Source organism: Cylas formicarius, unplaced genomic scaffold (genome assembly GCF_029955315.1).
Source record: "Cylas formicarius isolate icCylForm1 unplaced genomic scaffold, icCylForm1.1 PGA_scaffold_2__14_contigs__length_35257938, whole genome shotgun sequence".
Classification (NCBI taxonomy): domain Eukaryota; kingdom Metazoa; phylum Arthropoda; class Insecta; order Coleoptera; family Brentidae; genus Cylas; species Cylas formicarius.
Window position 1 is genome coordinate 31,899,113 of NW_026844319.1, and position 14,482 is coordinate 31,913,594.

Genomic DNA, 14,482 nt, shown 5'->3' on the forward strand with positions numbered 1-14,482 from the left:
ATTGCTGACGTTTTGCCAATCATCATGTTAGCTTCTTCAGAACTGAAACTGGCTAGCATTTCTACTCTGTATCTGTTTATACGCTATTTCAGGTAGCGTTAATATTTGTGGGTTGCTTATAAATTTCAATGGATTCTCCGGTTTTTCATTAGTAGAAGATATAGAGATACTGAGACTCTTTCATGCCCTTTTAGCCTAGTTGATAATTTTTATCCTGTTTCTGCAACATATACATGGAATGCTGTAAAACCCTGGGATCTCAAACGGAATTTTGTTATTGACCGATCCAAGATATTGAGTACAAGCACGAAAGCGAAAAGTTAAAAGATCAGCGAATGAAGCTTGTGTGAATACTCTGTACACTGACTTTTTTGTTAAGTTGTAGACCATATCCCCTAAAAAGCTATATAAAATTCTTCGTAAATCTGATTTTGCTTTACTTCGGGAAAGAATTCATTATACCTACAAGGTAATAGACCAACTTTATTCTATACATCTTGAAGTTGCATACATCTTGTGCCCCTACGAGTTCAAAACCCTTTCAAATAGAATTAATGACAAAGTTGCTTGAGATAGAAGTTATGGTCCCGGATCCCCGGAATTTCCTGGTTCACAAATTTTGCTAATCGCGTTAAGCTCTACACACCTATCAAATGTTAAGTGGATGGCTTCAAATCTCCGACACTTGTCGTGTTTCATAGCAATGTCCAAAAAACCATCGAAAATCTAAAAAAAAAGATGGACGCCTTGATTTGATCAGATTATTTTTTTACTGGTTTGTGTACCTCATGTACGGCTTAAAAAAAGCCAAATTTGAAGATCGCACTGGAAACCGTTCAAAAGATATAGCCAATTAATGCCAGGTCTACAGAAAAACGGAGAACAGAAGAAAAAAAATTTTTTTTTTACGCTGATCATTTCTGCACCAATGGCGGTCCCCTAGGACCTACCGTTGCCGAGATATAAGTTTTGTCGCCAAGCGCGCCATTGGTTTTATGAGGAGTAGATTTTCTGTGTTCTATTCAATTTTATAGGAATTTTAGAAGCCACCAAAAAGCTTCTTCGTTAAATATATTTTCTTATTTCGAGAAAAGCGATCGGCAGGGACGGGGTGTCGACAAACTTAATGCGTTTGCTCCGCCACCGGGCTGAATCGCGAATTGGTATTACCTTATGCATAATTCGACAGCTTTCATGTCGCCTCCGTGTACCGCCGAGTGCAGAGGGACATTTCCTTCGGCGTCGTAGAACGAAATCATTTCCTCCCTGGAGCAGCCGAGCGATTCGCCCCATTGCAGGAACACTTCCATGGTTTTGGACGACGCGTTCTTGGCCGCCTCGTGTATGGGATAGTAACCGTTGTTGCAGGGTTTGCGGGGACACGCTCCGAAATCCGAGATCTAAAATTTCAACAACCATTGCGAAACTTTGTGTACGTGGTGTAAAGTTCGTTATCTCATTTGTTTCAAAATTTATGAGAAAGTGATTAATATAAGAGTTGCACGATTTAAAATTATTTAAAAACATGTATGTATTATTTAAAAATAGTTGTTTGGTTTTGATTTAAACCGTTTTCTTATTTATCATTTTATAATTTAGATTTTTTTTGTTTTCTTTTTGTGTTTCCTATTTAATTTTATTTGAATATTTTATTATGATCATTTATTAATTTATATTTGTTTTTTTTTTTAAGGAAAGGATTTTTTACTTCGCGTTTCATGACCTTTCTTTACAAACAGAATATTTCTTGTTTTCTTTAATTTAAATTTTGCGCTACCAGCAGGCTCTACTGTTTCTTGTATCAAAAGAATTATTTTTCTTTCAATCCAATTAGCGACATGATTAACAGACAGAGGGCCATCAGACTGCGCGTTTTTGAGTTAAACACACAAAAATCAAATTTTGAAAAAAAAAGGAAAGTGGACGCTTTCGCGCGTTGACCGTCAAACCAACAGCCACAGTTGGACTAAGAACTCATTATCAAAAAAAAAAAAAAATGAAATACCACCCAGTAAACAAAAACATATATTTTTTTAATGGAGTATTATATTTTAAAATTTTGTTTTGAATTATTTTTAAATGTTCAATTTTTTTTATTAATGGCTTTTACAATATTTAATCTTTTTTTAGACAATAGCATTCATACATGAAAACAAAATTATTTGTGAAGGAAATCGAATTAGGTGCGACAAAGTGTTCGAAAAAAGAGAATCATTTTTAATTGAAAAAAATCGATTTTCCTAAATCGCACACCATACATATATATATTTTTTTGCAACATCTTGAAAAAAGCTTGCTTTCCCAATTATTTATTTGTCACATACGCTTTCTGCTAAATTTGAAGTACATATCTGCAAATTTAGGACAATTAACACATTTCTTATTTAGCACGAAATATGGGGAACACTCTGTACAATAGGTGAAAACCTTAAATACCATAGTTTTAGCTGTTTATAAGGGCTATATCGCAATGTAAAAAAAGGTGAATCATGAATCATAGTCTTTCAGTTATAACCAATTTTCAATAAAAGGGACCAATTTTTCAGTTTTTCTGAATTTGAATTTTTGAAAAATTGTCAAGGATAAAAGTTTATGGAACCGTAACTTCTGCGTCCGCTGGTTCAAAATTTTTTTGATTTCGTATATTGTTTTTAAAAAAATGATGTTTTTTGTTGACCAACACGCGCATGCGATTTTTTGTTTTTTTAGAATACTTCCTAACCCCCCCCCCCCCATTTTCAATAGGTTCCGTCACGGGGCAAAGCTGCATATATGTGCCAAATATGAAGTCGATTGCTTCAAATTTCGGACACTTATCGTGTTTCATAGTAAAGTTGAAAAAACAGTTGAAAATCGCGAAAAAAAGATGGATGCCGGCGTTGGATCGAGGCCATTTCAGACAAGCTTATGTGTCTCGTAGAGGGCTAAAAAGGAGGAAAATTTTAATTTTCTACGGAAAACGGAGAACGGACAGACAAAAAAAAATACTTTTTTCGACGGTGATCATTTCTGTACCAATTATTTTGTAACGATGACTTTTACTGAATCAGGCCTTTGTATGAAATACCAGCTCCTTCTGTTGAGCATTAAGCCCCACTGCGTTTAAAATAAAATTAAAAAAAAAATTGGCAAACTGTAATTCAGAAAATATTACGATTTTCCGAACTCAATTTCCGAACGTCCTGTATATTTCCTACATTTTAGAATTTGTCAGACTTATTTCGAATTAGGTGGGATTAAAATTCTTTTTGGCGCCATAGGATTTGGGCGACGGCGGTAAAATTTAAATCCCCCCGCGACATGCTAGCTAATTAAGTCGTTGGCCGCAATATTTCGTACCAGTATCCTAGCACAAGCGTCGTGGTCGTAAATCGCGGCGATATGCAGTGCCGTGCGTCCGTGTTCGCCGCCCTGTTGCACATCTATTTTGTCCTTATGCCGCGCCATCGTCTCCAGCACTGACACCTTGCAAAGTTCCGTCGCCAGGTGCAAGGGGGCCTGCTTTTTTTCGTTAAGCAAGTCGTTTTTCACTCCGCTAAAACGAAACAAGGTAAAACGCCTATTTTCAACCGCTTTTGCCCCATCGATAATCCAGATAACGAGCCAATGTTTTCCGTTAAGTGCTAAAATGTGTCTGCTTAATCTCTCGGGACACCGGTGACGATTTGCCTCCGTTATAGTACGTTTCCTTGGACGGAAATTTGAAAAAAGTGGATTTCCAATTTAGGAGCCGTCGTCCAGAGGCGTACGTGTTAACTATGGGTAGGGCCAAGTTTTATAAAATTTTATAAACAGTAACAACGCGTTTTTGAACTACTTTTTTGTGGGGAGGGACGCATAAAGTATTTCATTGAATAATTTAACTGCGTTATAGCAAAAACATCTCTGGAAAGTTACCGAAGTGTGTCTAGGAACGCAATATCTTAAACAATGACGAAAGTCTCGATTATGAATATCATTTCTTCTGCAAAGTTTATCAAACAAGTACGACGGGGTCTTCTTGGAGTTTAGTAAAAAAACAAAGGCGGCTAACTGAACTTTGTGACGGTCCTCCAGCTTGAGCCAACCCTAATCAGAGAGGCACTGTGAAATATGGAAATACAAGCGTTCTGAAGTGGTTGGAGCCTCTCGTTATCTCGACTAACTATCACAGAGTTTAAGTCTGACTTATTCACTGACAAAATGTTTATGAATATACAATGTCCTCAACTTATAGAGGGATTTTTGTAACACCAAACCAACATGCTTAGAAAACCGCAAGTCACAGCAGTGTGTTTCGGAAGGTTCGATCATTGGGCTTCTCTAACTAACCCATACTTTACGCACGTGATACACAGTCGCACTTTTCATTTTTTTCATCAACTCACAATGGGGCACAATTATTCATAAATGCAGATTTAGATAGATTTAGTACACTTTTCAAATAATCATAATTTAGATATATAATGAGATTTGGTAAACAGTGTGAGAAAAAATCAAGGTGAAGAGATAATATTCACCATGACTGGTAGAAATTTGTGACTAGAGTTTGTTATTAAACTTCGTTTTAAAGCTAATGTTAATAAGATATGGCGAGCTAATAATATTATATTCAAACAGACATTTGTTGTCAAAGTCATTAAGACCAAGATTAACTAATTCGTTAGTCTTTAATTTTTGTGGTACTGACATCAACAGAACACAAAGAGTCCATAAGTCCTGTTTGCGTGTCATTTATACTTTATACGAGCCAGAGATCCAGTTTCGTATAAATTTAAAGAAACGAAATGGTTAACAATGGAAGATACTAAGTAGTAGTAAGTAATATTGTATAAGTTTCCCTAATACCTTCATAATAAAATTAGATTCCGTACTGACGTACATACGATGGATGTTTCGTGACTATATATAGCCTCAACAGCATCAACGCGGCTCTTTTAAAGATTCTTCTCTTATAACGTCTACAAACTAGACAATGGACTTCTGGAAGAATTAAAATGCTTAAGCATAAACTTTTCTATTTATTTTTGTTTATTTATTGCTTGTAAGGATCGGACATAATATCTATTTGAATGTTACTTTCAGTGTCCAGGGGTTGAATTTGAACATTTTCTAAATGTTTTCAATTTAATAATATTAATGATGTTATTATATACGAGAGAGATTTTTAAAGCAGCACTAGAATGATAAGCGAAGAACCACACAATATCAGAGCAACAAATTTACTTTTAAAATAAGATCAAGAATTGAAAAATATAGATAAGAGAAATTTTTACAGAGAAAATTTCCCAAGCGACCAATTGGAGTTAAGTGTGTATTAAGAGTTGAAAAATTCAGTATCGTTTTGTTTAACTCATCTTGCAAGGCTATGCTCAGATCAAAAGGGGACTTGGTAGTTGAAGGCACTCATGGTTACATGATTTACGTCAGTGCTAACGCCTCACTTCGATATAACTCTTCAAGATAGCCAAGATCAACAGCGGACAAAGCACCACAAGTAGAATCATAACAAATACTACAGGAAACATGTCGTAGAGTGAGCCAAATTGGGATCAATATTAAATACTTATTGTTGTCAGCAAGGGTAGTCACTTACACAGCGAGTAAGTAGTCGACAGCGTCCAGAGCTTCGCATTCAACGGCCACATGCAGCGGCGTATTTCCCGCGTTATCCTGGCTGTTGAGATCTGAGAAACATTACACAAACTTAATAGTTCACTAGCGACATCTTCTGGAGAAGGTTGTAAAGTTAATAAAACCGTTCTTTTTTTCAAAAAAACATCCGCAGGCCACTGTGATACTTTTTACAAAACTTCTGGATTTCTCTTGCGTCGGTTATATTAGTGACAGGTAGAGAACTGATTCTTGGTTAATATTGTTAGGTTTCTTAGAGATTTCTATAGACTCTACGATTTTTAGCGGGCAGAATTTTAGTTTTTTTCATGTTCTTTGGGCCTAGTTGATATATTCTTTGCCGCATATGCATGGAATACTGTAAATTCCTGGCATCTCAAATGGGGAACTTTTGATATGAAAAAAAAAACGGTTGTTTTGAAAATATTTTGAACCTTACCTGCTCCTTGGGCGAGTAAAAAGGTCAAAATGTTGGTTCTATTGCGAGACGCTGCTTGATGGGCGTTTGTTCTTCCTCTAGTGTCTCTAATTGCGAGCCGGCTTGGATCTTGGATATAGAGGCGTTGGAACATCTCCAGGTTTCCGCTTTCTGCTGCCTGCAATAACGTATTCACAGGGTTCTTCATGGTACACTAGCATAAGATGCAGATAAGGTGTAATTTTTGTAATTCTCGCTAACAAGGTGCAAATGAAAACATAACAGGTTCCCAAGACCATACCCAGAACGTCTCTTGGATCTCTTCGGGAGTAAGCGTTTTCCTTTCAAGAAACGCCTTCGTCCATTGCTTGTAAATGCGAAGGGAGCCATGAACGGCCATGGCTCTGCCGTTCTTGTGAACCAGGTTGAGGATTTTGTCAAACCTAATCGTCCCGAATGTAGTCGTTGTTACAGTTTATGTACACCTAATGCTCAAGCTTCACCTTCACCTTTAGCTTAGCTTCATCGCCATACAGATAATAATAGATTTATGAAAATAAAAAAAAACACTAAGTTTTCCAAATAATAAGTACGCATTCGAAGTGGAACTTGTCTGACCACCATTGCGTTTCTCGTTAAGAAATAACATTAAGGGATAAAGCCGACTCTGAATAGAAACGAAAACCTTTTTATCCTTTTAGTCACTATGAAATTTAAATTGTGTTATTTCAACTCATAATACGATACATCATAGACTCGGGGAACAGCAACTAAAATTAGAGATTATTATCTGTAATGGATATTAGTTGGGAAATTATCTGCGACGCAATAAAAGAAGTGGTATATACAGCATTCTAATTTGGTCAAAGGTTCAAACTAATATCGAGTTTTTGGAAAACTCACTTAATACTTTGAACACCTTATATTATTTTAACAGCTAACATTTGCCTCCACATTTATTTTAATCAACAGAATAGTATAGATGCAAATCAACCAAGCAAAGACATTCTTTACGAAGTTAAGCTTCAATTCAGTACGTAGTCCTTGTTTAGAAAATAAAATCATCAAAATATGTTTTTCAAATAAACAATTGCAAAATATGATCAACAAACTGATGAAAATTGGTTATTTTATTGTATAAATAAATTATTAGCTTTTAAAAATGCGGGATACAAGTGTGGTAGGCAGAATCCAAAGAGTAGGTCATCGAGAAAAAGAAATGCATGTTCTGCTCACCTTGTATAATAATAATAATGAAGGACTTTTATTGTAGGAAATAAGGTTATATATTAAAATTTTTCAATATAAATCATTCTACAGTGGACGAGATTCAGTTCATTTCCCTTAAAGAGACCTCACAAATGGTTGGTTGCTGTTCTTCCACTTAACAGATCCACTTTATTAGTAAAGAAAATGTATTTATACAAAAAACGAGTAAATGCCGACGAACCCTAGCTGCAACCATGCGGAAATAAATAAAATAAGAGGAAAACATAAGATAAGATTTAAGATAAATTAAATATCATTTCATTAAATAAGAAAAATGATTGAGTTCTTAATCCATACTAGAGAGTCATTCTATTCAAAAATTACATTTTTTTAAAAGCATTTGTAGTATTTTTGAAGTTTACTGTGTTTCAGCAAGAAAACCCTATTTCTGAAATAGATAGAGCATAATCGAACTTAACTTTTTTATTAATGAAAATTTTGGATTCGGATAAAAACATTATTAGGGCATTTTTCGAAAGACAAGTGCAGTGGCGTTCCCAGGTTTTTTCTACAGTTCTTGGATTTCTCATAAATGAATACAACTTTCTTATTTTATAACGCAATCATAGAGTTGTGCTCCTAAAAAAATGCCCATATCGAGCCCTTTTCAGTTGTATAGGTTTGTTGTTATCTGGCGAAGAGGTTTTTTGTCTATATACTAGTAGGACGTGCATAATATATTCAAAAAGACGCCATATAAAAATCCTTAAATGAATTTAATAAATACTACAATATTAAAAAAGATTTAAGGTAAGCAAAAGAGCATGAAACTTATGAACCATGTTTTAATATTAATTTTGCATGTTATTTTTATTAGATAATATTAATATTTTTGATTATTTGGACAACAAAATTATAGTTATTTTAAAGTAACAAACAAAACGCAATAAATATTGGAATACCAAATATTAAAATTTAACCCTTTACATTAATTATAGAATTATGCGTGACACAACACAAAATTCAATAAAGAATAAAAATATTTTCGAAAATAACAAAATTATGGGAAATTTTCAAAAAAAATGAATCTTTGACGTGTAAATCGATTGTGCTCTGTCTAGGTTTTGCTGTTAAAACACTCCGATTATGACAACCCTTTATATCTGTTCGGTGCAAGTACTTTGGATTTTTATGTTATAATTTTGAAGGTTAAAGTAGCAGCGTGTAAATATTGTTTTTGAAGTGTGAGAGATGTGTTGATATTTTCGGATACAATGTGCTCCTTCTTCTTTCTTTGTGTCTCTTTGTCGATATAATTACGTCAGGGTACGCTATTATTTTTGGTCGGCTAGAACATTCCCAATTAATCGTGAAAAAACGTCTGGGGAATATTCTAGAATTTTTTACAAGTGCTCAAAATTGATTAAATACGTGGTCCAATTATATTACGGCACCATTAGATCGGAGTGTGTCACGCGAGAGTTGTCATTTTGGAAACTTTTAATCGGCAGGCAATTAGCCCACGTGGCTGCTAAATTAAATGAAAAAAGGCACGCATTTATTTAGCAAATGGTTCGCTCAATCTTTAAGTTTCAATTTTTTAGCAAACGTTAGAATGATATTTCTTTTGCTGATTAAGGCCTATCACGCGGAAAAGGGTGTCAACGCCAACTTTCTGCTTGTGCAAAGGCTGGAAAAACACATCAGTTGGATGAGCGTGCCAGTTGGACTTTCTTAATGGAGTTTCAAAGTTTGCGAGGTCGCGCTTGCTGGAGGGATGACCTAAAGGGGGAGTCAGTTTTGCGGCAAAATTGGTTACAACCTGCAGATTTTTAGGCAAAGTTATTGGAATCTTAGAAGTAAACAACACGGAAAAACAAAAACAAATTAAATTTATTTTACATTCGTTTCGATGGCTGTACGATTAGAGATTTTTCTCAGCTTAATTTTGTGTACAGCGGTTTCGTGAATATTTTGACACCTCCCTACAGAGTTTATTAAACCTTTTATTACTAAAGTCTCTATTATCTTTTGACCGTACCGATAAAAACAAATGAGCCACGCGAACGTATAAGAAATTAAGAACTTCATCTTAATTGGAACCCTGCAGATATCTACGTAAGATGGAAGTCATTCATAAGTAAAATTTAATATTCATCGACATTGCCTTGGAAAAGAAAAACAATTTTTACAAATTTTGATGGTTTTCAAACACACTTTAATAGTGTCACTACTAATAATAATGTCTGGAAACAATATATCTTTATAATGTCGATTATTTGGAAGGTCAACATTTTTCTCTTCCAAGACAATGTTGATCTTGATTATTAAATTTGACTTTTAACTAACATTCAACAATGGGTAAACCAAATACCGACGAACTATATGCTTTTGAAATCAATAGAGAAAAAATCATACAAGTTTTGTATAACAAGATATTTACCTATCCCTTTTAATAAAATCTTTAGGTGGGTGCCAAAATATAATTAAAAAACAAATAAACAAACAATTACGAGAAGTTTTCTATATATCGCTTTCATACAAATATTAAAAGAGAAATGTAAAAAACCAAAATTTGTGAGAAAAACATTAACAAATGTATTTATTGACTAATTTTAATTTAATTTAATTTTAAATTATCTCTACTTGGTATTTAGTTCAAAATAAGTTTTCCGAGTTATTTATATTTTTTAAAATTCTTTTAAAATTGGGGAATAATAAAATTTATAAATAATAACATTTCTGCATTAAAAGATAAATGTCAATTCATAACGAGAGTTTCTATATAAATAAACATAATATATATAATATAATAATATATAAATACAAAAAAAAATATTTTTTATACTTTTATTTACTATTAAAAACAATGCAGGCAAGCATTAAAAATAAGTTCCCTAAGTTATATATTATATTAATAGATTTGTTTATTAAGAATCCCCATTTTATATCTTTGTTATAAGCAATGTCAGCTCAAGACTCATTATTTTGGTAGTACTTGTGGTACATCGTACCTTTGTTAGAACCATATCCACTAAAAGCTTGCAAAAAATAAGTTTTAAAATCATTTCAAAAAATCAAGCTAAACCTGCGCTAAACACCCAGTATACAGGTTTATTCGAACTCTACAGCACTTAATATTATGTATATTTTATTTATTTATTTTTTTATTTTATGCAGTATTCGCCCAAAACATAAACCAAATTTTGATTTTTTTATTACTAAGTTGTTTAGGCAAAACTTACAGCAAAGTGTAATAATTATAAAAGTGAAAGCATAGTTTTAAGTAAATATGGGGTTACATTCAAATAAACGAGGTCCTAGCTAAAAATTGATATTAAAATTTTTCGACACTCAGTATATGATGAGAACTTTTTCAAAAATCATTGTTAAACTTTACTGTAAATTTTGCTGAAATAACTTAAATGCTTCTTAAGAATTGGAAAATTTAAATAAAAAAAAGAGTTTGTGAGCCATTAACCATATTGATAAAGTTTCGTAATAAAGTATTTATTGGACAGCCACTGTATGTGTGTGAACATTTCAACTATTTATTTTATTTTATTTCAACAACTAACTGAATGTTGAACTTTTTCTCATGTGCATAGAACAATTTTATTACCCTGATTTTAATGATTTTATTGGCACATGCAACAAACCTAAAACATTAAAAATTAAACTGGGTTGAAAAAAATGACGCTAATTCAAAAATAAACTAAATTTTCAATACATAATATTTAGGGTGTCCATTGATATATTTAGCGTATTTAGGCCAATCTGTATAACACGAAAGTAATTTTAAGTACAGGTAACTAAATAAAAGTAACTAGAATACACTCCCAGACATCCTGAAATGGAAATTTTTTGAGAGATTTGCATTTTTGTATTTCGTATATAAGTTCTTTTCTCTGAAAATCGTGTATGCGTATTTTACTCATATTTATAAATAACTTAACATAAAATTTTCGAGACCCTATTGCCGGTAGGGCAATATCTTTTTAAAAATACGAAAAATAAATTTAACTTTGGAATTTAACCACCGACTCGAGATTGCTCCCACGGCACGATTGAGGAAAGGCCCGCGACATGGGGCAGCCACGCGATAAACTGAGCTCCAGCTCAGAGAACGTAAATTCAGCAGCGTGGGGAACGTGATACTTCAACGTTCTACGTCGAATCCGCACATCCTTCAAACGTATATTAAAAAAATAGGGACACGGAAAAGCTTTGGGGATAAGGACCAGCCACAAAAAGTAAAATGTTAAGGGTATGTCTCGCCCTTAGAGCCGGGTTTGCCTAAAATTACTTTAGGGTACAAGCAAAGGTCCCTCAAGACTCAAACTGGATGATGGTATATTAGAAAAAGGTCGATTTTTCTGATGTTATTTTGCATGATAAACAGATCGAGAACGTGACAACCTGGGGTCCGTTTTTTGGTGGTAGACTTGGGGTTAGCTAGTTATTTATGTACGAGGCATAACAATGCGCTATTAATGGTGTATTAGAACGACATGTTTTTATTATTACAATTACGAAAAATTCCTTTAATACTTTTCTATTGTCAAAATAAATGAATAGAATGGAAAAACCCATTTATTTTTGATATTATGGTTCCACCAAGAAATGTTAACGTTAGAAGGAGAAATATTTCTTTCTTCATGATTTCCTCTGCCTTTCCATTCGCAGCATATTGACACTGTTTCACTCTAAATGCCATTAAAATAATAAAATGTTGCTTTAAGATTCAAAATGCCTTCGTCATCTATACTGAGACACCCGGTATATGCTGCGAATGGAAAGGCAGAGGAAATCATGAAGAAAGAAATATTTCTCCTTCTAACGTTAACATATATATATATATATATATATATATATATATATATATATATATATATATATATATATATATATATATATATATATATATATATATATATATATATATATATATATATATAGATAGTCACACAAGAACCCAATAACACAGTGAAAACCGCATCTCAATATTTTTATCCTAAGGCAAAATATGAATAAAAACACTTAAAACTCCAAAGAAGTTGAATTTTGGTATAACCACTCTGGGGGTTGATGATATTGAAATAAAATTTCTTTGTTTATCTTTGTTTATATTATATATTTTTTACAATATCGTACAAGTTATTACTAAGTGTGATATGATTATCTGTTTTAAAATATTGGACATTATCACGTCTTAATTTTTAATAGGAGAGTAGACTAACTTACAAAAAAGATTTGAATTTGTCTCAGCTTTCAAACGGTGTTTAATGTAAGTACAAGTAATATAAGAAAGTTTAGCAGAAAATGGGTTTTTAATTCAAATATAGTAATTATGCCCTCTGGTGACTAATTCAGAACTTGAAAAATAAATTTCAGCATGTTCTTTTGGTCGACTTATTCAGCAATTTTCTTTTCAAATTTTTTGAAACTCCTGCACTGTTCCGTTACTATATTAAGAGATAGTAATTAATTCGTGAAAAGTATTGCTTACTTGAGGAAAAGCATATAACTATACTTTACTATTTTCCCTCTATTCTTGTCGTTTCCTATACTTTTTGAAGCCACTTTTCCATATTAATTTTCATTTTATTATATGACTTCAAAATTATATAATATTCGGTTTGAATAATCGTATACAATCAATGAATAAAATCATACATTTATATTTTAAATTTAATATTGTGTTTATTTAAAATTATATTTTTTTCTTACAATGAACCAAAGACATGTTTTTATTTTATGGTGGCAGGTTTGGGGTTATCGTCGAATTGACGTTATTATAATGAAATTAGCAAACACCAATGACTTTTCTGCGCTGTACATATTAATTTTGTTGGAATCTTGTTATTTATGACAAAATATATCAAACATGTCAAGTATGAAAATGCATGAAAGATAATATTCCAATTCACCACTGAGACTCAAATTAGAAGCTGGAAACTGGCAAAAAGTCCTAGAGGATGGGAATCCACAGAAATAACAGAAGTTAAAATAAAAGTTAAAAAAAAGTCTTAAGAGTCGATATAGGAAAAACATTTTAATAGAAATGATCGAGTCCGAAGACAAACTTTCCATTACTATGCTAGATGCAGTCAACTTTATTAGTAAAGAGGTGACAGCAGAAACAATTCAATACTAATATCGTCATGACTTTACCGAGAGAGAATGCGAACATGACTTGGAGATGATCAGCCACTAAGCAGTTTCAAACAACAATTACGTTTACAAGTGAGGAGTTGCAAGATTTTATGGTGGTAGACCAGGATTTGCCTACAACAGCAGACTTGACAGAGGATGCCATATTACAACAAGCAAGAAAGGGTGAGGAAGCGCACCAAGAGGAAGAAGAAGACGAAGAAGTTGATCTGGGACCACCACCAACCATTCAACAAGCCGTTTATTCAGTTAAGCTGCTAGAGAAATTTTTTATGTATCATGTGGAAGATGCCACTCCCGAAGAAATGGTGAAAATACAAGCCAAAGTACGAGATGCGTATTGGCATACTAAAAAAATTAAATTAAAATTAAATGTAGTTCTTAAATATTTATATAAAATATTCCTAAGTAGATGTTAAAATATGTATATAAAGTAATTAAATATTACCTATGCGTATTGTTATTTTTCAAGTGCCTAAAACTGTTTATAACGAAACTCTTAATAAAGAAGAAAAAGCAGTCCCTTCAAATTCGCTATGTAGAGTTTCAAATGTTTATTTTTTTTTTTAATGCAAAAAAAACAACAATCTAATCGAGCACCTTTGATAATTTAAATTAGTTTTAAAATTTTTGTTTGTTTAGTTTGTTTAACTTAAAAGTATTTTTTTAAAATTCAATTTAACTTAACTTTAATTAATCAGGAAAGCAATAATAAAATAATTGGTCAAGTGGTCAAGGACGTTCGGAAGCCATTTTTGGTGTCAGATTTGACATATTAATTATGTTGCAAAATATATTTTACAATTCTGAAAAATCGTTTAATTACGATTAAATGATCAAAACATATTCAATTCAAATCTAAGTGATGGCAAGTGAACTAATCCTATAGAAAAAGTTTTATAACAACAAAAACAATTAATTTTTTGTTTCCACGCTTTTTTGAAACATCCTGAATTGAAAAAAAAACTATTTTTTACCTTTTTAACCAATTTTTTATAATTATGATAGATAGGGGAAGAAGTTTTCTTCCTTAGTCTTCATAGGACAAATTATTTCAAAGTTAACATC

The 14,482-nt window shown here is 32.6% G+C and overlaps 1 protein-coding gene across 2 annotated transcripts in view; it reads right to left on the bottom strand.

The window, feature by feature from the left end:
- LOC132698146 (transient receptor potential cation channel subfamily A member 1) overlaps positions 1 to 14,482 on the bottom strand; it is a 36,703-nt gene that overhangs the window by 13,546 nt on the left and 8,675 nt on the right. For both annotated transcript variants that reach the window (XM_060664054.1, XM_060664053.1), the window contains exons 4-7: positions 6,053 to 6,209; positions 5,576 to 5,666; positions 3,340 to 3,535; positions 1,171 to 1,400 (exon numbers count right to left, since the gene is read on the bottom strand). In XM_060664054.1, the coding sequence (XP_060520037.1) occupies positions 1,171 to 1,400; positions 3,340 to 3,535; positions 5,576 to 5,666; positions 6,053 to 6,209 (674 nt within the window). The remainder of the gene's footprint in view (positions 1 to 1,170; positions 1,401 to 3,339; positions 3,536 to 5,575; positions 5,667 to 6,052; positions 6,210 to 14,482) is intronic.